The sequence below is a fragment of the Notolepis coatsorum genome, assembly GCF_963971535.1.
Source record: "Notolepis coatsorum genome assembly, chromosome: 13".
Lineage (NCBI taxonomy): Eukaryota > Metazoa > Chordata > Actinopteri > Aulopiformes > Paralepididae > Notolepis > Notolepis coatsorum.
The window spans coordinates 70199730-70222092 of NC_140177.1; the positions used below are offsets into that span (position 1 = coordinate 70199730).

Here is a 22363-nt window from a genome sequence, read left to right on the forward strand (position 1 = left end):
TGGGTAGTGATCCACATTCCTTTACAGCTTTGGGTAGGGCGTTCCACATTGATGTGGCATAATTGCGAAACGTGTTTAGTCCCTTATTTGAGCCGAATCTGGGTTTAACATGATTTGTGGAGCTCCCTCTGGTGTTGTGATCGTGGTATTCACTGACCTTTGGGAAGTATTTTGCCATGTACATGGGTACCTTGGTCGTGTAGTGTATCTTGTAGACCAGGCCCATTGCAAGTTGCTGTACTCTGTCATCTACTCTAAGCCATCCTAGGTTGTCAAAGTGGGCAGGGGTGAGGTGGGTTCTAGGAGTAAGGTCAAGCAGTAGTCTGACCAGTTTGTTTTGAGATGTTTGTAATTTTGTTTTTAGCGCCTTTGAGGTGCTTTGGTACCATGAGGTGCAAGCATAGTCGTAGTACCCCTGAATGAGTGCTCCTGCCAGAGTCTTCAGGGTATTCTTGTTTACCAGAGAGGAGATCCGGTACAAGAATCGAGTTCGTTGGTTGACTTTTTTTATTACATTGGATGCCATTTTGTCACAGGAGAGATTAGCCTCTAGGATGGAACCCAGGTAGGTAATTTCATCTTTCCTTGTGACAATATTGTCACCCACTGTAACTGAGAAGCCGTCGGTCTTGCTGAGTTTGTTATTTGAACCGAAGAGAATGGACTCTGTTTTGCCCATGTGTAATGATAGTTTGTTATCAGCGAGCCATATGCAGATTCTGCCTAGTTCCGAGCTGAGGGTTTTTTCAACCTGTAACTTGTTCTTGTCAGAGACCAGCAGGGCTGAGTCGTCCGCAAACAGGAACAAGTTGCAGTCACAAGCTGACGACATGTCATTTGCATAAATTAGGAACAGTAGCGGTCCTAGTATGCTTCCTTGTGGAACACCACAGCTCACTGTGAGGGGGGGGGATAGGGTACCGTTTACCTCCACCATCTGTTCCCTCCCCTCAAGGTAGGATTGCATCCAGCTCACTGATAGACTATCAAAACCAATTGCTTTTAGCTTGTCAATCAGAATGGAGTGATTGACCGTGTCAAAGGCCTTTTGTAGGTCCAGCATGACCATGCCGCAGTATTTGCCTGCGTCCACCTCTTGTTTGATGTGGTCATTCAAATAGAGAAGGCATGTGTCAGTGGAGTGGGATGTTCTGAAGCCAGATTGGAATTCGTAGATTAGATTTTTTTCCGCTAGGTACTTTTCGACCTGTTCGTAGACTATTTTTTCCATGACTTTCGAGATGGAGGTGAGAATAGAAACAGGGCGGTAGTTGCCTGGGTCTAATTTGCTGCCCTTTTTGTGCAGAGGGGTCACCCTCGCAATTTTGAAGTCCTTGGGGACGTGTCCCTGTTTTATGGAGAGGTTTATTATGTGTGTGATGATTGGGGTGATGGCGGCTGCTGAGTCTCTGAGGAATTTGGAGGGGATGTTGTCATGGCCAGTGGCCTTGTTAGGTTGGAGGGCGCTCAGTTTATTGAGTACCTCATCTGTTGTTACCATTTCCAGCTTGAAGTCGTCCTTGCGGACCCCTAGGTTTTTGTAGTAAGCTACTATGTGTTCTACCCCATAAAGCCCTGAGTGGGAGGGTAGTTTGTTTACCAGTGTTGTGGCTATGTTTGTGAAGAAGATGTTTAAGTAATTGGCTACATCCAGCTTGTCTGTGATGAGCGTGTTGTCCGTTTTTATGTTTATGTTTGAGAATCTGGTTTTAAGTTTTTTACTGCATCCTAGTTGATTATTGAGTAGTTTCCAAAGTTCACGTGGTTTGTTTTTGTTTTCCTCAGTTTTGTCATTGATGAAATTCTTTTTTGCAGTTTTGATCATGGAGTTTACGTCGTTTCTTAGTCTGTTTCTTTCTAGTTTGAGTTCAGTCACGTGGGCTTGGAGTTCACTGCTCGTGCTTTTAGTAAGCTTTGACTGACTTTTACGAAACTCAGAGCATTTTTTGTCTCTGGTTTTCATAGCGGCCAGTATTTCGGAGTGCATCCACGGCTCAGCGCGATTTTTTACCCTGGTGGTTCTTAGGGGGGCCATGTCGTTTAGTATTGTTGAGAATTTGGTTTTGAAACCAAGCCATGTTTCTTCAACCAGTGTACCATTGAGTTCATCTGACCAGTCCAGGCTCTCCAGTTCAAGGTTAAAGGCCTCGCTAGAGTAGGTTTTGAGGTCTCTAGATGTGACTGTTTTGTGGCAGCCAGCCTTTTGTTTTAGTTTTTTGCGGGTACAGAATATCATATAATGATCACTTAACCCGCATGCTATAACCCCTTTCTTGGAGATCTTGGACTTGTCGGAGGTCAGAATGAGGTCAATGGTAGTCTGAGTTGATTCACATACACGTGTGGGTTGGGTGATTAGCTGGCTGAGGCCGTGCAGATCACAAAACCTACTGAATGACTTGAAGACGGGTGCATCTTTTCGTTGCATATCCGTGTTCCAGTCTCCAATAAGAATTTTGTCTACATCCTCAACTCCAGCTAAACACCCATCCAGTGTATCATAAAAGTCACTATGATCTGGCGGCCTGTAGACTGTGCCAACCAGTAGGGATTTCGCCCTTTCGAATAGGATTTCCACCCAATACTGGTTTACCAACGTGCTCATATAATAGTTCGCGAAAACAGCCAGATCTCTTATAAACAGATACACAACAGCACATCATCAACATCAAACCACTGTTCATAACTCGGTTCATTACTTGGAAACCTATTTACAACATTATCGGCTTAGACCAGGGATATAACATCAAGGTACACGGATAGCTGCTTACCTCTTATCATTCACGGATAGACTGAGGTAGAAACAGCATGTAAAGCCAGATACCATACGTCGTGCAGCAAATACGTCACTTCCTCCTGAAGTGACGATTTCAAAATAAAATACCTATTTACAATAGTGGTTATCCCAAATCATTCAGAATTTACAATAAACTAAAAACGGTAAACTAAAACAGCTGATCATTCTTCAAACCGTTACATAAGCAATGCAATGCTCAGAGAGAGAGAGAGAGAGAGAGAGAGAGAGAGAGAGAGAGAGAGAGAGAGAGAGAGAGAGAGAGAGAGAGAGAGAGAGACAGAGAGAGTCTGTGGTCCAGAAAGAGAGAGATGAGTCTGTGGTCCAGACAGAGAGAGAGAGAGAGAGAGAGAGAGAGAGAGAGAGAGAGAGAGAGAGAGAGAGAGAGAGAGAGATGGGTCTGTGGTCCAGACAGAGAGAGAGAGAGAGAGAGAGATAAGCAAGACAGCTAAGATGAGCCCCTAAAGGATATTCAACTTTTAATGGAAGAACAAAACAGAAGGAAAAGATAACTTCACAAAGGCAACATGAATATACATAGATCCAAAAGGACAAAGATCAACACTTAAATCCAAAGAGAAGAGGATCTATACCAGAGAAAACAAAGTAGCAAGGAGCCAACGGCAGCTAAGGAGGCTAACTGCAAATAGAGTAGCCAGGTACTGACACCAGGTACACAACGTTAGCTACGACAGCTAGCCGGCCCGTTTGGCTCAATATAACGTTAGCTACGTTAGCTAGCCGGCCCGCTTTGGCTCAATATAACGTTAGCTACGTTAGCTAGCCGGCCCGCTTTGGCTCAATATAACATTAGCTACGACAGCTAGCCGGCCCGCTTGGCTCAATATAACGTTAGCTACGTTAGCTAGCCGGCCCGCTTGGCTCATTATAACGTTAGCTACGTTAGCTAGCCGGCCCGCTTGGCTCAACATAACGTCTACGACAGCTAGCCGGCCCGCTAGCTCAAAATAACGTTGGCTACGATAGTTAGCCGGCCCGCTAGCTCAACATAAGGTTAGCTACGATAGCTAGCCGGCCCGCTGGTCCAACAGAACGTCAGCTACGATAGCTAGCCGGCCCGCTGGCTCCACATAACGTTAGCCAACATAACGTTAGCCACGATATCTAGCCGGCCCGAGAGAGAGAGAGAGAGAGATATCTCCATGGCGGGAATAGAATAGAGTGCATTAAAAACTCACCAAACGTCCAAGAGGATGGAGACAACCGCGTGGAGTTGACGAAGTTCATCTGCCGAACGACCGTCCTCTTCATCTTGGCATAACAATGCTGCACGCGCTCTCTCTAGGTTAGCTAACGCTAGTTAGCCTTTAGCTAAGCTACTAGCCGACATGGCTATCCTGACTGAACCACACGTTAGCACTCGATATTATAACTTAGCTAAAGCTAACTAGCTGTCCCTGCCTTTAGCTAAGCCGACATGGCTAGCCTGACTGAACTTTCTAACATGCAACAACTTTCATCTTCAGTCCATCTGCCGAACGACCGCCCTCTTTGTCTTGGCTGGCATAACCTCCAATGCTGCATGCACGAAATAGTCAAACGCAGCTGACGCACGCCGGCCGACTGTACACATGTAACCCCTCCCTTCGTTGAAACCAATAGTATGTCTGCTGCAGAGCCCCAGAGCTCCAATAGTGTATCTGCAGAGCCGCAGAGCCAGGAACAAGTCAGACACATTCTACAAACGTGTCTAATGTGAAATATATAAGCATATAAGCAAAACTAGATTTTAGGTCTGTGATGAAAAAGGGCCTCGCGGGAAGGGGGGCCTCGCAAAAAAAAAAAAATTATAAAAAATAAGAAAGAAATAAGAAAAAAATAAGAAAAAAAAATGTGCGAGGCCCCCCTTCCCGCGAGGCCCTGTGCGACCGCACTGCTCGCACACCCCCTGAGGCGGCCCTGCCTGCCATGCACGTTGAGCATCTTATACCATTCTCTGCCAGCACTGAAAGTCTATGGAGATGTTCACCTTCTTTGCATTCTATAACTTTTTTAATTGTATTGCTAAATTGACATTACTATGGCCCATTCAACATCGATTATCTATCGTTCAGAATGTAGGAACGTTTTACTTTTTCATTCATACATTCATACGAAAATACCGTCTAGAATATAAATATGTTTTTATCGTTTTATGCAGTAATTCCTAGAACGTGAGATATAGGCATAAACGCATATATAGATTATCAAATGCCGTTTGGTGCCGATCCACGCTATATTAAAAATGTCAACTGTACATGATCCTAAACGTTATGACTGATCATGCGCGGATGAACGGAGGGGGGGGGGGGTCGTTTATAATTCTGTGATCGTCGTTTAAATGCTTTATGTAGTATGGGTGATATATTGATGAGAGCAGTTTGCATGGATAATAATAAACAAACAGGCTGAAAGTAACGTCAGCGTCCTCTTACCGTTGGGCGATGAGACTGGAGCAAAAAGATCGCACTTATCTGACGGCGATCGAGTCGATCCATTTCCGGTTTGTATAATAATAATACACGCCCAAATCATGTCGATTATTGAGCGATCCATATCCACGGTGTGTGGCTAGAGTTCCGCAACAATATGCGAGTGCCGGACGCATTTCGGAGATGCATCGAGGTCGACTCTGCCATTTCCGGTTTGGCAACTCGCCGATCATCCACCAGGGGGCAGTATTGAAGCGTTGCAGAGTTGTGCCGAGTCCCACTGCATCAGACCAGGCTCCGTGAGGGAAATATGAATAACATGGCGAAAAAATGAAATATGATCTCAATAACATCGTACGCCGTGGATTGGCAGAATTAGCATGAACTTGAAACACGTCATACAACGGTATTGGCGCAGGATGTGTTAACCCATTCTCCGCCAATCACGCCATGCGTTGTCTGCCAATAACTCTGTAAGGCGTTTTTGAGATCAATATTTCATATTTTCGTCATGGTATTCATATTTCACCCACGGAGTCTTGGTTGATGCTGTCTGAGCCATCACAACTCTGCAACGCTTCAATACCGCCACCTGGTGGCCGATCGGCGAGTTGCCAAACCGGAAGTGCCCATTGTAGCTGGGTCCGTCCCCTATTTTCATCCGGCCACTCGCTTATCGTCCCGGGGCTCAATACAGACACCGTCGATATGGATCTTTGCCATAACTCAATATTCAACATGATTTGGACGTGTATTAGTAATATACAAACCGGAAATGGATCGCATCGATCAACATCCCATAATTGGGATCTGTTTGCTCCACACTCATCGCCCAACGCTACGAGGAAACTGGGGTGAGTTTCAGCGTTTTTCTTTACCATTTTCGATACAAACTGCTCTGATCAATATATCACCCATACTACATGAATCATTTAACGTCGGTCATTGAATTATAAACGACCCCCCCCCCCCCCTCCGTTCACCCGCAGATGACCAGTCATGACGTTTAGGACCATGTACAGTTGACATTTTTTATATAACGTTGATCGGTATCAAACTGCATTTGATCATCTAATACATGCATTTATGCCTATATCTCACGTTCTATGAAATACTGCATAAAACGATAAAAACATATTTATACTCGGTATATAGACGGTATTTTAGTATGAATGTGTGAATGAAAAAGTAAAACGTTCCTACATCCTGAACGATAGATAATTGATGTTGAATGGGCCATAGTAATGTCAATTTAGCAATACAATTTAAAAAGTTATAGCCCTGCAAAGAAGGTGAACATCTCCATAGACTTATAGCGCTGGCAGAGAGGGTACAATGATGGGTACAATGCCCGGCAGAGAATGGGTTAATGTGAAAAACTACTGTATGTGATTTTTATATTTCTGCACTTTCTGTGCTCATTTTGTGTATTTTTTGCTGCTGTGAAGAACTTTGAGCTGCAATTCTTGTATGAAAGGTGCTATACAAATAAAGTGTATTCTTATCATCATTATCATTATTATTACCTCACACTATGCATATTATGCATGCAACAATCTACCATGAGCTAGAATTAATTAAACCTCTCGCTCACTGTGTTCTTCCATTCGGCCAATATCTATGGTATTAGCGATGTTCATCACGTAAGCGTGCGTGTGTGTTTGTTGTGCTGGCACATCTGTGTGCAAAGGTCACCTGGAGCTAAACACGACACGGACTGCAGCTCCCCCCTGCAACCCTGAGCCTGTCCTTGTCTTTCTTCCAGGGCGACTGGGCGTGGTTGAAGAAGCTTCCTGATGGAGCTTTCAAGGGCATGAACTGCAAAACCACTGATGTCTTTGAACTGGTCAGTCGCATCATTATTACACTAACATTTTGTGTCAGTGTGTGGATGGGTGTGGATTACGTTTATACTCCACACCCACGTTTATGTCTTTCTTTATATAGGCATACAGTGTATATATAAACTGTAGACCGGTAGACCGGTCGGATAATCCTGTCGCCGCTGGAAGAAAGGGGTCTCGTACGGAACCGGTCCTTGTAATCCTAGCGCCCGATGGAAGGGTTAATAGCTATTAATCCAAAAGCCTGTTGGCATAGATGGTAGCTAGCTAGCTTCGTTTGTACTGGAAGCTAACCCGCAGACGGTCTCCAATGAGTAGTTATATCCAAACGGCGCTGGGTTTAACTATAAGTCTCTCCACTTTACCTCGCTTACACGAGTCACTATACTGTGCCAATAATGGCTCTACAATATTATAGTCGTATCTAAGTAGCCATTAGCTCTCTGTAACGATACACTGCTTGTAGGTCTGTGTACAACTGTACCGGACGTATCACACTCTCGCTCTGCTACTTCTCCTGTTATGTTACTGCCGCAGCGGCTGCTTGCACCGTCTACAATATATATACTCAAACTGATCCCTATGGGGCTCAGCCGATTCACCTGTACAGAATCAATGCGCTTGCTCTGGGCTTGTCTGAACGTGTCTGAACATGTCTAGAAACCATATCTAGGGGGCGCGTCTCTGGCGCCTACAACGTCACTACAGCGCCACTAAGCCTCTTCAACTCATTCAGAACGCAGCGACCCGCCTGATCTCAAACCTACCGAAGTCGGCCCATGTCACCCCACTTCTTAGGGACCTGCACTGGCTCCCCATTGCTGCACGAATCCGCTTCAAGGCCCTCGACCTAGCATACCGTGCGGCAAAGGGAACCGCTCCCGCCTACCTCCGGTCAATGGTCTCTAACTACACACCCTCAAGACCCCTACGCTCTACATCTTCTGGCCGCCTCAGACCTACTCCTATCCAAGCTCCGGGAGGGTCATCAAAGAGAAGTCGCCTATTCTCAGTCCTTGCCCCACAATGGTGGAATGAACTACCCACCCCAGTTAGGACAGCCGAATCACGTCCAATCTTTCGCCGTCGACTAAAGACGCACTTCTTCAACCATTATCTGAATAAAAAAAAAAAAAAAAAAAAAAAATCTAACCCTAACTAACCGTACTGTCATGCACTTGTCCTAATAAACTAACCTACACTGTAGCACTCAACACTTTGATGAACATTGTTGCTCAGCTGATAGAGTTGTGCCCTTCCTGATGGCTTGTCGTACAGAACTTGTAAGTCGCTTTGGATAAAAGCGTCAGCTAAATGACTAAATGTAAATGTAAAATGTAAAAGGATGGGACCCAATGAGGCGAGCGAAGAATACTGTTATGCAAACAGATGACGTAACGATATATATCTTATATATATAAACAATATATAAGTTATACAAAATAATAAACGCAGACTTTCAGTGTTAATCTGGACCTTCAGAACAGCCGCACCCTAATTAGTCCGCACCTAATTAGTAAATAAAATGTGGGGCACAGATTAATATTAAGGGTCAAGTCAACTTCTCCATAATGTGCTATGGGGAGTTAGAAAATAATCTATAAGGTCAGTGGGTTATCGTCGTCGTCAGGGGGGTCAGGGAACGCAGGAATCTCTATCAACTTGGCTACCGGTCTGGTATAAGTCCGCCCTTGGACGATGACTTCTGCCGCTCTGACCTTCCCATCTGAACCATTAATCACTCTGCTCACACGGCCGGCTGGCCACGTAGCTCGAGGTAGTGACTGGTCTATTATCATCACGACGGTACCCACGGTCAGGTTGTCCCTGTCTTTCACCCATTTCTGACGGGCTGGAAGGGAGGGTAGGTAGCGTAGGAGGAAGCGGGCCCAAGACTGGTCGGCCAGTACTTGGCTGTGTCTCCACATTCTCCGTCCGTTCATTCCGTCCTGTCTGTACACCGTCTGAGAAAGGGCAGGGTCCGGCGGTTTGGGGTGATGGGTTCGATGTCAGCTACGTCGCTTGGAGCGTAGCTGAGGGGCTTGGAGTTCAGAACTCCCTCTTCTTGAGCCCTCAGGTAGGCCACTGATCCGTACGCCACTTCTGAGGCGTCGCTGAAGACGTGCAGGTCTGTCTGACACTTCTCCAGTCGCACGGTAGGGGGGAAGTGACTCCGCGGGATGGCCACCTCGCGGAGTAAGACAAGTTCATCCTCCCACTCTCTCCATGTGGTAGCTAGGTGCTCGGGTATGGGGTCTTCCCAGCCCTGCTCCTTGGCCCACAGTTCTCTCACCGGCATCTTCGCCCGGGTGGTGTAGGGGATGATACACCCCATTGGGTCGTACTGGCTGGCGAGTGTTCGATACACACTCCGCAGAGTGGTCAGTCCAGTCGTGGACGTCTCCTGATCCGTCCTCAGAGGTGTGTGTCGGCAGTGAAGCGAGTCTGTCTTGAAGCGCCAGACGAGGCCCAGGGTCATCTCCCGCGCTTCGCCTGGGGTGTGCGCCATCCAGGTCTCGCTGCTCGCGGCCTTGGTCTCTGGGGGGAGGCGCTGGAGAACTTGAGGGTCGCTGCTGGCCCACTGGCGGAGGTCGAATCCACCTTTGGTTAACGAAGCCCATAGCTTCAGTAGGATGCTCTCTGCTTCTTCTGGCATGGATACGCTCTGTAGGCAGTGGTGCGTCGCTCCCTTAGACACATGTTGAGTGGGCATCCCGTCCCGCCTCAAGAGTGGGGTTGCGTATCTGACCACTCCGTCGACCTCGACTCTCGTAGTCTTCTGATCTAGTAGAGCGATGGCATACTTGTCCTCTTTGGACCGAACCATCTTGCGTTCGGCCTTGAATGGCAGCGCGTCTAGTGTCCATAGCCTCTCAACGTGCTGTAGGAGAGTGTTGTCTGTGTCGCTCACCTTGGTGTAAAGGCAGCGTGTGGACGTTGGTTGGCCCTGGAGCGTCCACCCCAGTCGGGTCTTAACTGCGGCTGGGCATCCTTTGGGTCCGATGTGGGCCGCCTTGGTTGGGACAATGAGGTCCGCGTGGTCGGAGCCAATGAGTAGGGTCGGTGTAGCTCCGCTGATGAGCGGTATGGGCAGTTGGCGTAGGTGGTCGTACTTCTCCATCAGCTGTGGGATGGGGTAATCGTAGCGTGACAAACCTATGTCGTAGCTCATGAGCGCCTTGCTGATGCTGTACCGCTTCTCAGGCTGGTCGATCGCTGCAATGGTGAACGAGACGTTTTCACCTTTGATTGTCTGTAAATCTTGACGAATGGTACGGAGGGTCATGGTCTCCTCTGGGCCCTGCAGGTCCAACTGGGTCGCGGCGGAGCGAGGAGGAGTGACTTCTCTGACCCGTCGTCGAGGACGGCTTAGGTGTCGAGTACCTTGTCTCCGTGGCTGAGGAGTACTCGTACTACCTTGAGGAGCACTCTGGGGCTCCCACTATTTGCGGGGTCGATGTGGAGCACTTCTGTTCCCGAGTCGCTTTGTAGAGCTAATCTTCGCTTGTGGGCCTCGCGCAGTGATTTGCGGTAAGCGGCGTCCTTGGTGTCAGACTTAATCCACTGATCTATTTCAGCGGGGGTCAGTTTCTTGTATACGTCGCACTGTGACAGCCAGTGTCCGCCGTGGCAGTAATAACATGTGATCTTGAATTCTGGAACCTCCATTTTCCATTCCTCTTTTGCGGGGGGGTTGTGACTCTTCTGTTGTGACACCGACTCGGCCTGGTACATCACTGTGATGGGCCTAATTTGGTCTCCTGGTGGGCGCTTGTAGCTCTCGTGCAGTGCTTCGAGGTGAGCGCCGTCACACTTGCCACACTTCTTCTTAAGGCAGCATTCTGCTGCCATGTGGCCGCGCGCGCAGCGGAAGCAGCGGCGGTTATCTTTAATCCACTGACTTACTTCGGCGGTGGTCAGTCTCTTGAATGCGTCGCACTGTGACAGCCAGTGTTCACTGTCGCAGTATTGACAGGCAATCTTCCATTTCTCCTTGGCGGGGGAGTTGTGACTCGTCTGCCGTGACACCGACTAGGCCTGGTGCATCACTGTGATGGGCCTGCTTTGGTCTTTAAACCTTCTCGGTCCCTCTTTAATGTTCGAACCACCCCATGCGAAGGTGTCAATTCTTAGGCTGCTAACCTCCCTGGCTAGGAAGTCAGCAAGATCCAGCAGTGACTGTTCTGGGCCATTCGGGTCACGGTAGCTTCGTTGCCGCCGAAAGCGTTCTTAGCGGAATGGGGGGAGCTTCTCCAATATGCGCTCCACGTTGGAGTTGGCGTACAACTCGTACATCCCCTGGTCTCGTTGGGACCCGAGCATCCCTACTAGGGACTGTACCTTGACGGATAGGTCGTCCAGGGCTCGGTTGTCTCTAGCCGGGGGGAGACGTTCAATCTCACCTATCTTCTGAATGACATAGTCCCATGTACGTCCGTAACGCGCGTCGAGGGCAACCAGGGCGTCAGAATAGGGAGTTTGTGAATTGGAGTATGCCAGCGCTATGTTGTGCGCTCTAGTTACCTTGAGGTGCTTAAGGAGAATGGCATACTTGTATGACTCGTCCTGTACTCCGGACATAATTGTCTCTAGGCACATGCGCAGCTCGGTATACTGCGCTCGGTCTTCTCTTGTGAAGTCTGGGAATGTGGGTGTCCCAATGTAGTGTGCCATGGATGCACACTGACGCACGTGGGGGGAGAGGCATCCGTGGCGAGTCTCCCTGTACGTTGGGTCATTGGTTCGTGCTGGGCGGGAACCAGGGGCTGGGTTTCCAGGCACTATTCCTCTGTGCTGTCTGTTGCTCGAACTCCCCACTGGGACGTGTTGGGGGTTTATAACGCAGCGTGTCGGGACTGAGACCGGGGCTGCACTGTTCCTCCTGGTCTGAGATGGGGTCGTGCGGGTGGGCTTTCTGTCCTCCCTCGTCCTCCGTTAGGCTTTGTAGTCGCTCGGCTAGCTGCTCTGCAACGTAAGCAGGTTCTTCCCTTAGGCGGGGTCCCGTGTAGCTTTGTCAGGGAGGGGAAGGTGCCCTCGACCCGTGTCGTGATGATCTCCGGGAGCTCCGGGTGGAAGAGTGGGGTGTCACCCTCTGGAGCGCTTGCTCCATCATTTGTGCTTGTAGGCGGTCTCGCTCCGCCTCGCGCTGCGCATTGGCTGCGTCGCGCTGCGCATTGGCTGCGTCGCGCTGGATGTTTTCTTCAGCCTGGAGGCGCCTCTCTTCCAGTCTGAGATGTTCGCGCTCACTCTCTCGTTGCGCCTGGAGACGTCTCTCTTCCACTCTGGAATGTTCACGCTCACTTTCTTGTTGCGCCTGGAGACGGTCTCTTTCCGCTGAAGCGGTTAGTGTGGCGATCAGGACTTGCGCTAGCCTCTGGTCGGCCTCGCTTGTGGATGACGCTGATGATGGTGATTTGGAGTTGGCAGGGCTTGGCGGTGACCTGGTCTCCTTACGCGCTCCGAGGTCCATCTCGGGGACGCTGTACTTTGTCTTCTCCCGCGCTCCGAGGTCCATCTCGGGGGCGCGGTGCTCTTTACTCTGGTGCGCTCCGAGGTCCATCTCGGGGGCGCATTCTTTACCTTCTTGCACTCCGAGGTCCATCTCGGGGGCGCGTTCTTTACCTTCTTGCGCTCCGAGGTCCATCTTGGGGGCGCGTTCTTTACCTTCTTGCGCTCCGAGGTCCATCTCGGGGGCGCGGTGTTCTATGGGCATAGTCAAGTCATGTCCCGCTTGTCCCCCCCGTGAGCTAAGTCAGTTTCACTTAAACTAGCTTGGGTCTCAACCGGTGGGGTTGACAGGTCGATAAGGTTGGGCATACTTGAGCTACTAATGTTATCCTTGCTTAACGTCCTCGTAGATAAGCTAGGAGGTAAATCTACAGCGTAGTTCTCCAAGTGGGGAGGGGGCTGACGCTGAGCCTAGGGCGCTCTAATGGGGGAGAGCCGATTGGAGAGTGTCCGCCGCTGGCCATATTATCACTAATATTATTATTATTACTGATACCATCCGGTTCGAAGGACCAATTGTAGCTAAGGGGCTACACAACCCGGACTGTATTAAAGATTGTTTGGATTAAACCACTACTAAAGAATATTAATAGCCAGACAGTATAGTTAGACAAAATGGCGGACACTCAATTGACTGCGCGGGGACAGGGATACCTGGTTAATAAGCATTTTAATAGTCATAGCAACATACATATCAGTTATCACGGTTCTCCTTTAATAATAGAATGTCAGTGTATCAAAGTCAGCGGTAATGAATAGTTCCTAGGTTACGGATACTCGACCGGAGCTCTGCAGGGAGTGAGACGAAACGAGGCGATACTGGGAAAAGCAAATGGTAGCTGGAGACGATGGTTTCCCTCTGGAGCTCCAAGCTCCGGAGGAACTGTAGACCGGTCGGATAATCCTGTCGCCGCTGGAAGAAAGGGGTCTCGTACGGAACCGGTCCTTGTAATCCTAGCGCCCGATGGCAGGGTTAATAGCTATTAATCCAAAAGCCTGTTGGCATAGATGGTAGCTAGCTAGCTTCGTTTGTACTGGAAGCTAACCCGCAGACGGTCTCCAATGAGTAGTTATATCCAAACGGCGCTGGGTTTAACTATAAGTCTCTCCACTTTACTTCGCTTACACAAGTTACTATACTGTGCCAATAATGGCTCTACAATATTATAGTCGTATCTAAGTAGCCATTATCTCTCTGTAACGATACACTGCTTGTAGGTCTGTGTACAACTGTACCGGACGTATCACACTCTCGCTCTGCTACTTCTCCTGTTATGTTACTGCCGCAGCGGCTGCTTGCACCGTCTACAATATATATACTCAAACTGATCCCTATGGGGCTCAGCCGATTCACCTGTACAGAATCAATGCGCTTGCTCTGGGCTTGTCTGAACGTGTCTGAACATGTCTAGAAACCATGTCTAGGGGGCGCGTCTCTGGCGCCTACAACGTCAAGGATGGGACCCAATGAGGCGAGCGAAGAATACTGTTATGCAAACAGATGACGTAACGATATATATCTTATATATATAAACAATATATAAGTTATACAAAATAATAAACGCAGACTTTCAGTGTTAATCTGGACCTTCAGAACAATATATATATATATATATATATATATATATATATATATATATATATATATATATTACTTTTATGCTATTTACCTTTTTGCTATGTTGTTCTATTGGCAATGACATATTTGTCCCTATTTGGATTCTGGAGTGTCTCTGAAAAGAACAAAACTGTGTTCTTGAACTGGAGAAATGTTCAGAAAAATTTCATATCTGAATATCTACATTTCCAGATGAAGGACATTCGCCACGAGAACATTAACCCTTTCCTGGGCTTCTTCCAAGACTGCGGAGTGTTCGCCATTGTCACCGAGTACTGCTCTCGGCGGAGTCTGGCGGACCTGCTCTTCAACGAGGACGTCAAGCTGGACTGGATGTTCAAGTCATCACTGCTGCTGGACCTGATCAAGGCGAGGGTGGATGGGGGAAGGGATGGATGGAGGGATGAAAGGGGAGGGAGGGAGGTGTAGAGAGATTGAGAGGGACGCAATCATAATGTCGGGCAAAATCCCTGATTTTGAAATCCCTGGGGGGGGGGAGAAAAAGCTATATGTTCTGTTTTGAATGGGTTCCATGGTCCTTAGGAGCACAATATGGTCTCACAACATAGAGAATCGTGTCAATTTTCAATTAAAGTAAAAGTTGTTATTTTTAGATTTAGATTATCTGAGCATGCATGTGCTGTCTTTCAACAAAACCCTGCTTCACACTCACTTGCCTATCTCAAGCCCCGCCCTCTCTTCCTGACAAACCTTGTTTGTCTGAGGGCAGCAACAGCTGAAACGGAACCACATGTATAACATCATGAATGGTGTTGCCCCCTGAGTTCTCATACAGACAGGGTCCATACCCAACATGGACACAACACCAGGGCTAGTTTATGTTTATGTTTATTTAGGATCCCCATTAGCTTTTGCACTTGACAAAAGCTATTCTTCCTGGGGTCCGGCACACACAATGATACAACAATATTCAATACATTACATCATTATCAACATCAACATCAATTACATCATCAATTACATCATTATCAATATCAGTTAGGATGATATTGTTCAAGATATGTATTCGAAAAAAGTATTAAAATAAAATAATTAAAATCAAATAAATAGTGCTTCCTGAGCAGCACTCACTGCCATCAACATAAATACAATTAACAGTCAATTGGTTTTCACCGCTATGCCATAAGGGCTCAGTGCATGCTCGTTAGTAGATGGCACTTTAACTTCCTCTTGAAAGTGGCCTTGGATTCTATTTCAGCTAAGTAGCTTGGCAATGAGTTCCATTCAATGATAGCTCTGTAAGTCACAGAAGATTTTAGTAGATTTGTTCTCGGTTTAGGTGCCATTAGATGGCCTGACGTAGCTTGTCTGGTCATATGGTCATGTTCTAGTTCACGCTCATGTAAAAGTGAACAACATAGCTTGTAGCTGAGATAGAGGGATAGATAGACACTAGACAGGCAGGTGTTACGGAATTGTAATCGCAGTAGGACATATTGATTGTGATTTTTATATTTTGAATGTACTAGATGTTATGTGTTGCCGTCTGTCTTGTTTTTATGTGATCAGGGACCATGTTGGAAATAAGAATTTTCACGTTATCCCTTGGATTATATGTCTTCTATACCATGAATAAAAATCAATCAATCAAAGCTGGGAGCTGCCCCAGTAAAACCACGTCCGTTGTTCCACAGAGTATCTTCTGGGGCAGTTGGGGGGTGCCTTGCTCGAGAGCAAATTCATCAGTGGCATTGTGAGAGAGGGAAGAGTGACATCCAGTCACTTCCCTCACTGTGGGAGGATGGAACCGGTGACCTTCTGGCCACATAGACCCTATGAGATCTTCCCCCGTCACTGACGGGGGGAACGCAGACGCTGACACACATTCCCCAGTTACTGTAAGACCCCGCTCTCTCAGGTATTCATCAGTGACTTTGAAAATCTCATCTCCGGTTGCATGTGTCTTTAACTCTTGGCAAGGAGTTGGCCGTGGTCACTAATGTCTGTTGAATCATCTATTTGAAGGGGAGGGACGGGAACCACGCCCCCACTGCAAAACAAGCTTTTTCTCACAAGATATTTAAAAAGCATTATGAAACTATTTCAGTTTAAACTTTATTTGAACAGGGACAGCACACATTAATGAACATAAATGTAAATGTGTGAGACAGTGTTAGCCAAAGCAAATTTTCAACTGTTGTCCCTGGGCCTGGTGTTAAAAAGCAGCAAAAAAATAAAGCATACATTTTATTTTATTTTTTTTTTTATCTTTTTCCCCCTCCATTTTCCTCCAATTTTCTCCCATCCCAATGTTAGTCGTATGCCAATTCCCAATCCCCTTCCTGGTCGCTGCGCACTTACCCCCCACAGTCAGATCATCTGGGAGAGTGGAGGCTATCACGTGCTTCCTCCGACACACGTCCAGCCAATCAACCGCTTCTTTTCACCTGGCAGCGCGGATCGTCCCTGAGAGGGCGTAGCGTGTGGAAGGATCACACTATCCCACTCAGGTCCTATCCGCGTTTAGCAAGCGCCCCGACCGAACTGTAGGAGTCGCTGTTTACAACGACCCGGACCCACCCCGCCAGCTTCTCCCACCCTCTAATACTGCCAATTGTATTAGTGTGAAGAACGGCCAGCCAAGCTGGTGACAACCCCGGAGCTCACAGCTCCGGGGTTGGTGACGAACGCAATCTCCGCTACGCCACCTAACCGCCCATAAGCATAACATTTCTGATCAACTATGTCATAATATCATGTTATTCATGAGGGCTTTAAAACATGAATGTAAGATGAATAGATCGGGCCCTCATTCATCAACGTGACGTAGAAAATGTTCTATTTCCATACTTAAAGGGGAACTCCAACATTTTGGGAAATTAGCTTATTTAACATCTTCCCTGGAGTTAGACAAGAAGATACATACCTTTTTTGTCTCTGTGCGTGCATTTTAGCTTTGGGAATAGACGCTCCGTTAGCATAGCTTAGCTTCATCACTGGAAGTGAGGCAGGACAGTAGCCTTACAGTGCCTTACAGTGTATTGCAAGGTTTGACATTGACCAAACTTGATATGCATGACCTTGGTGGGCTCTAGGTCAACTCCTGAAAAGGGGGGCAATGTCAGACTTTGCAATCAAAAGTTAGGGGGCTAATAACCCTTGCCATCATTTCAGTGCGCCCCCTAACTTTTGATTGCAAGGTCTGACATTGACCCCCTTTTCAGGAGTTGACCTAGAGCCCACCAAGGTCATGCATATCAAATTTGGTCAATGTCAGACCTTGCAATACACTGTAAGGCACTGTAAGGCTACTGTCCTGCCTCACTTCCAGTGATGAAGCTAAGCTATGCTAACGGAGCGTCTATTCCCAAAGCTAAAATGCATGCACAGAGACAAAAAAGGTATGTATCTTCTTGTCTAACTCCAGGGAAGATGTTAAATAAGCTAATTTCCCCTTTAAGCACAGAATTTAGAATGTGTGCATGCACAAAAAAAACGGGATTCATCACACGTGCGTACACAGGTCCTACGCACACCTGTCATGATAAATATCACCTTGGTCCTACGCCGAGGCTCGTGCACACTTTCACGTATTTGCATACCAGAACCGCCCCGATTAACCATATACGGTAATGGAACACCCCCATGAAATGTGGAAAAGTGGACTAACCCAAGCGAACTCTGAGAGACTTCACTGAGAGCGAGATTGATCACCGAGGTCCAACCGAACTTGAACGTATAATCTTCGGTGCGCCGGGAGCCAAGGATGTTGACTGACCCAGTCCTGCTACAGAACCAGCACATTGACAGAAATAAATGACAAGAGATGACCCGACATTAAGCACTGTAATGACTGAAATTAAATCAATTTCAGCACGCCAACTCTGCGCTCTACAATGCATATTGTGTGCGCTCGTCATGAGCCCGTGGTTCTGATCAGAGTCATTATGGCTTCAGTGGATAACCCTGATCTACATTGTGATGTTTTAGATACCCCAGTAATAACATTACAATTGAATTAAATACAATTAGGCCTGAATGAGACTCCGGCCACCAGCACATTATCAGCCAAAATGCGCGTTTATTGATGGAGCAAACTCTGAGAGATTGTTCACAGAGGCGCTGCCGAACCAAGATATAATATGATGTGTATAATATAATGTGTGTAGAGGCATATGATACAATCCATTTTGTTGTTGGTATTAGGTAGCCTATGAATTACATATAATAGCAGCCAGCCTACATTATGCAACAGTAACTTGCGCATATATAACACACAGCCCTGCGAAGCCTGCATACAGTAAACGAACTTGATCATTAATCTAGCTGTTGTATCTTTACGCTTATGAAAACATTAAATAATATGTATAGGCTATAGGCCGCCTATATTCTCAAATGGCTTAATAATGGCTATCCGAGTCCTCGATATCCTCGCGGACGGACCAGTATTTATATGATCATATCATATTCATATTCATATCATAGTTTACTCTATCAGCCTACCAGCATGTAATACGTTCTTTGTTAGAACTCAACTCGTTATTATTTTGTGCATAGATTGCAGAAATACGGGAACGTTTTGATTTAGGCTTTGACATTGTAAACTAAACTAAACATTGTAAACTAAATAAGTGAAATTCTGTAATATCACCCACACGATATATGCTCTGTGTCCAGAGCATGTATGCTTTTCATTCATAAGACACATTTATTGCAAGGGTTTTGTATACACATACACTCAACAAATAACCTCTGTCTGTTCTAATTGCAATGCGTTTTTATATCGTGGGTGTTCATATGACTTGTATTCTGCTTACAGCTTCGGGGTTCCACTTATTACGTTTAACAATGGCAAAGCCTTTTAAATATAATCAAAACGTTCCCGTATTTCTGCAAGATATGCGCAAAATAATAACGAGTTGAGTTACGCAGAGCACAGTCAGTGCTTATTTCCGCGTTGTGAAAATATTCTACCACCGGCGCCACCTACGCATGGTCCGACCTGAACTTAAATATACGCACAAAGTCAAGCACAAGTTCAAATAGATAAATCCCACACTTTGCTTAGGAATGGTTGTACGCACGGCTTAAGCACATAATTGTGCGTACGTCAGGTTGATACATGAGGGGGGCTATAATACAAATGTTTAAAAAAAAAATCAAGCAGATCAGTTCGCACCCAGTTTGGGAACCCCTAACATAGATAGAGACATCGTAATATTTGATACTTTTCTCTGTCCCACCACAGGGTATGAAGTACCTCCACCAGAGGGACATGGTTCACGGCCGTCTGAAGTCTCGCAACTGTGTGGTGGACGGACGCTTTGTCCTCAAGGTCACCGACTATGGCTTTAACAGGTTTCTGGACGCGCAAGGGATCCCTTATGTAGAACCGCCTCCTGAGGGTGAGACTGGAAGGAGGGATTCTGCTCTGTTCGGTTCTGTTCGGTTCTGTTCGGTTCTGTTCGGTTCTGTTCTGTTCTGCTCTGCTCTGTTCTGTTCTGTTCTGTTCTGCTCTGCTCTGTTCTGCTCTGTTCGGTTCTGTTCTGCTCTGTTCGGTTCTGTTCGGTTCTGTTCTGCTCTGTTCTGTTCGGTTCTGCTCTGCTCTGTTCTGTTCGGTTCTGCTCTGCTCTGTTCTGTTCTGCTCTGCTCTGTTCTGTTCTGCTCTGCTCTGTTCTGTTCTGCTCTGTTCTGTTCGGTTCTGCTCTGCTCTGTTCTGTTCGGTTCTGCTCTGCTCTGTTCTGTTCTGCTCTGCTCTGTTCTGTTCTGCTCTGCTCTGTTCTGTTCTGTTGTGCTCTTCTCTGCTCTGTTCTGTTTTGCTCTTCTCTTTTCTTCTCTTCTCTTCTCTTCTCTTCTCTTCTCTGTTCTGCTCCGTTCTGCTCTTCTCTTCTCTTCTCCTCTATCTTCTCTTCTCTTCTCTTCGCTTCTCTTCTCTTCTCTTCTCTTCTCTTCTCTTCTCTTCTCTTCTCTTCTCTTCTCTTCTCTTCTCTTCTCTTCTCTTCTCTTCTCTTCTCCTCTATCTTCTTCTCTTCTCTTCTCTTCTCTTCTCTTCTCTTCTCTTCTCTTCTCTGCTCTCCTCTGTTCTGCTCTTTTCTGCTCTGCACCCTAAACCACACGTGTGTCGTTGCAGAGTTGCTGTGGACGGCTCCGGAGATCCTGCGCAGTGGATACCCAGGTCTCTACGGCAGTTTCCATGGCGACGTGTACAGCTTTGCCATCATCGTACAGGAAGTGGTGATGCGAGGCCCGCCCTTCTGCATGCTGGACCTCCCTGCTGCAGGTACAGACCATTGGGGTTAGATCCACAAAGAATGGATTGCACGGTGCTAGTTGCACCCTTACTTACAATTCATTACGAATTGAAAATGGGGGACCCTGATGTAAACAAGACGAAATTATTTCTCTGGTCTGCATCCCCTTAACAATTGTGTGTATTGAGCCGTACTGTATTGTACCCATTCTGCAATCTGTTAATACAATTTTCATTCAATCAATCAATCTGTGCGGTGATTGATTGAATGAAAATTGTATTAACTGATTGCAGAATGGGTACAATACAGTACGGCTCAATACACACAATTGTTTAAGGGGATGCAGACCAGAGAAATAATTTCGTCTTGTTTACATCAGGGTCCCCCATTTTCAATTCGTAATGAATTGTAAGTAAGGGTGCAACTAGCACCGTGCAATCCATTCTTTGTGGATCTAACCCAAGTCTTGTTGAACCAAGTCCAAGAAGTTGTGCAATGACCTCAATAAAGCCTACGACCGTAAGCTTTTAACTCACAAAAAAAGGCTTGGAGCAATAATACTGTATTATAGTATTTAGATATATTTAGAATAATTTACTGTACAGTAGGTAGCGACTAGCTAGTGAATTTCTACATGTATATTTGGTGTAATGTACTTTCCCTCATCCTAGACCTGATCCAGAAGCTCTGTAAGCCCCCTCTCTGTGTCTGTCCCGTGGTCAGTCCAGACTATGCTCCATCAGAGTGTCGAGCTGATGAAACAGTGCTGGAGCGAACAGGCAGACAGGCGACCCGACTTCGAACACGTCCATGACGAGGACGAGGTGAGCTGACCTCACTGTCGACCCATCCATGAGTGGGCTCTGAAAGGGTAAGAAACTGTCTCTTCTCTTCTTTTCTCTTCTCTTCTCTTCTCTTCTCTTCTCTTCTCTTCTCTTCTCTTCTCTTCTCTTCTCGTCTCTTCTCTTCTCTTCTCTTCTCTTCTCTTCTCTTCTCGTCTCTTCTCTTCTCTTCTCTTCTCTTCTCTTCCCTTCTCTTCTCTTCTCTTCTCTTCTCTTCTCTTCTCTTCTCTTCTCTTCTCGTCTCTTCTCTTCTCTTCTCTTCCCTTCTCTTTTCTTCTCTTCTCTTCTCTTCTCGTCTCTTCCTTCTCGTCTCTCTTCTCGTCTCTTCTCTTCTCTTCTCTTCTCTTCTCTTCTCTTCTCTTCTCTTCTCTTCTCTTCTCTTCCCTTCCCTTCCCTTCTCTTCTCTTCTCTTCTCGTCTCTTCTCTTCTCTTCTCTTCTCTTCTCTTCTCTTCTCTTCCCTTCCCTTCCCTTCTCTTCTCTTCTCTTCTCTTCTCTTCTCTTCTCTTCTCTTCTCTTCTCTTCTCTTCTCTTCTCTTCTCTTCTCTTCCCTTCCCTTCCCTTCCCTTCTCTTCTCTTCTCTTCTCTTCTCGTCTCTCTATTTTCTTCTATTTTCTTTTCTTTTCTTTTCTTTTCTTTTATTTTCTTTCTTTTCTTTCTTTTCTTTTCTTTTCTTTTCTTTTCTTTTCTTTTCTTTTCTTTTCTTTTCTTTTCTTTTCTTTTCTTTTCTTTTCTTTTCTTTTCTTTTCTTTTCTTTTCTTCTCTTCTCTTCTCTTCTCTTCTTCTCTTCTTCTCTTCTCTTCTCTCCACTCCTCTCCTCTCCTCTTCTCATCTCTTCTCATCTCTTCTCTCACTCATTTCCTCTCCTCTCCTCCCCTTCCCTCTCATCTCCTCCCATCTCCTCCCATCTTCTCTCTCTCTCCTCTCCTCTCCACTCCTCTCTCCACTCCTCTCTTCTATCCCCTCCTCTCCTCTCTCCACTCCTCTCCTCTTCTCTCCTCTCTCCTCTCCTCTCCTCTCCTCTCTTCTCTTTCCTCTCCTCTCCTCTCTCCTCTCCACTTATCTCTCCTCTCTTCTCTCTCCTCTCCTCTATTCTCTCCTCTCCTCTCCTCTCC

At 46.6% G+C, this 22363-nt stretch overlaps 1 protein-coding gene across 1 annotated transcript in view; it reads left to right on the forward strand.

The window, feature by feature from the left end:
- Positions 1-22363, forward strand: part of gc2 (guanylyl cyclase 2) — a gene marked incomplete at both ends in the record, with an annotated part of 94625 nt that overhangs the window by 34658 nt on the left and 37604 nt on the right. The window contains 6 exon segments of the mRNA XM_084327698.1: positions 6992-7072; positions 14389-14565; positions 19406-19562; positions 20288-20437; positions 21080-21155; positions 21157-21232. Of these exon segments, the coding sequence (XP_084183824.1) occupies positions 6992-7072; positions 14389-14565; positions 19406-19562; positions 20288-20437; positions 21080-21155; positions 21157-21232 (717 nt within the window).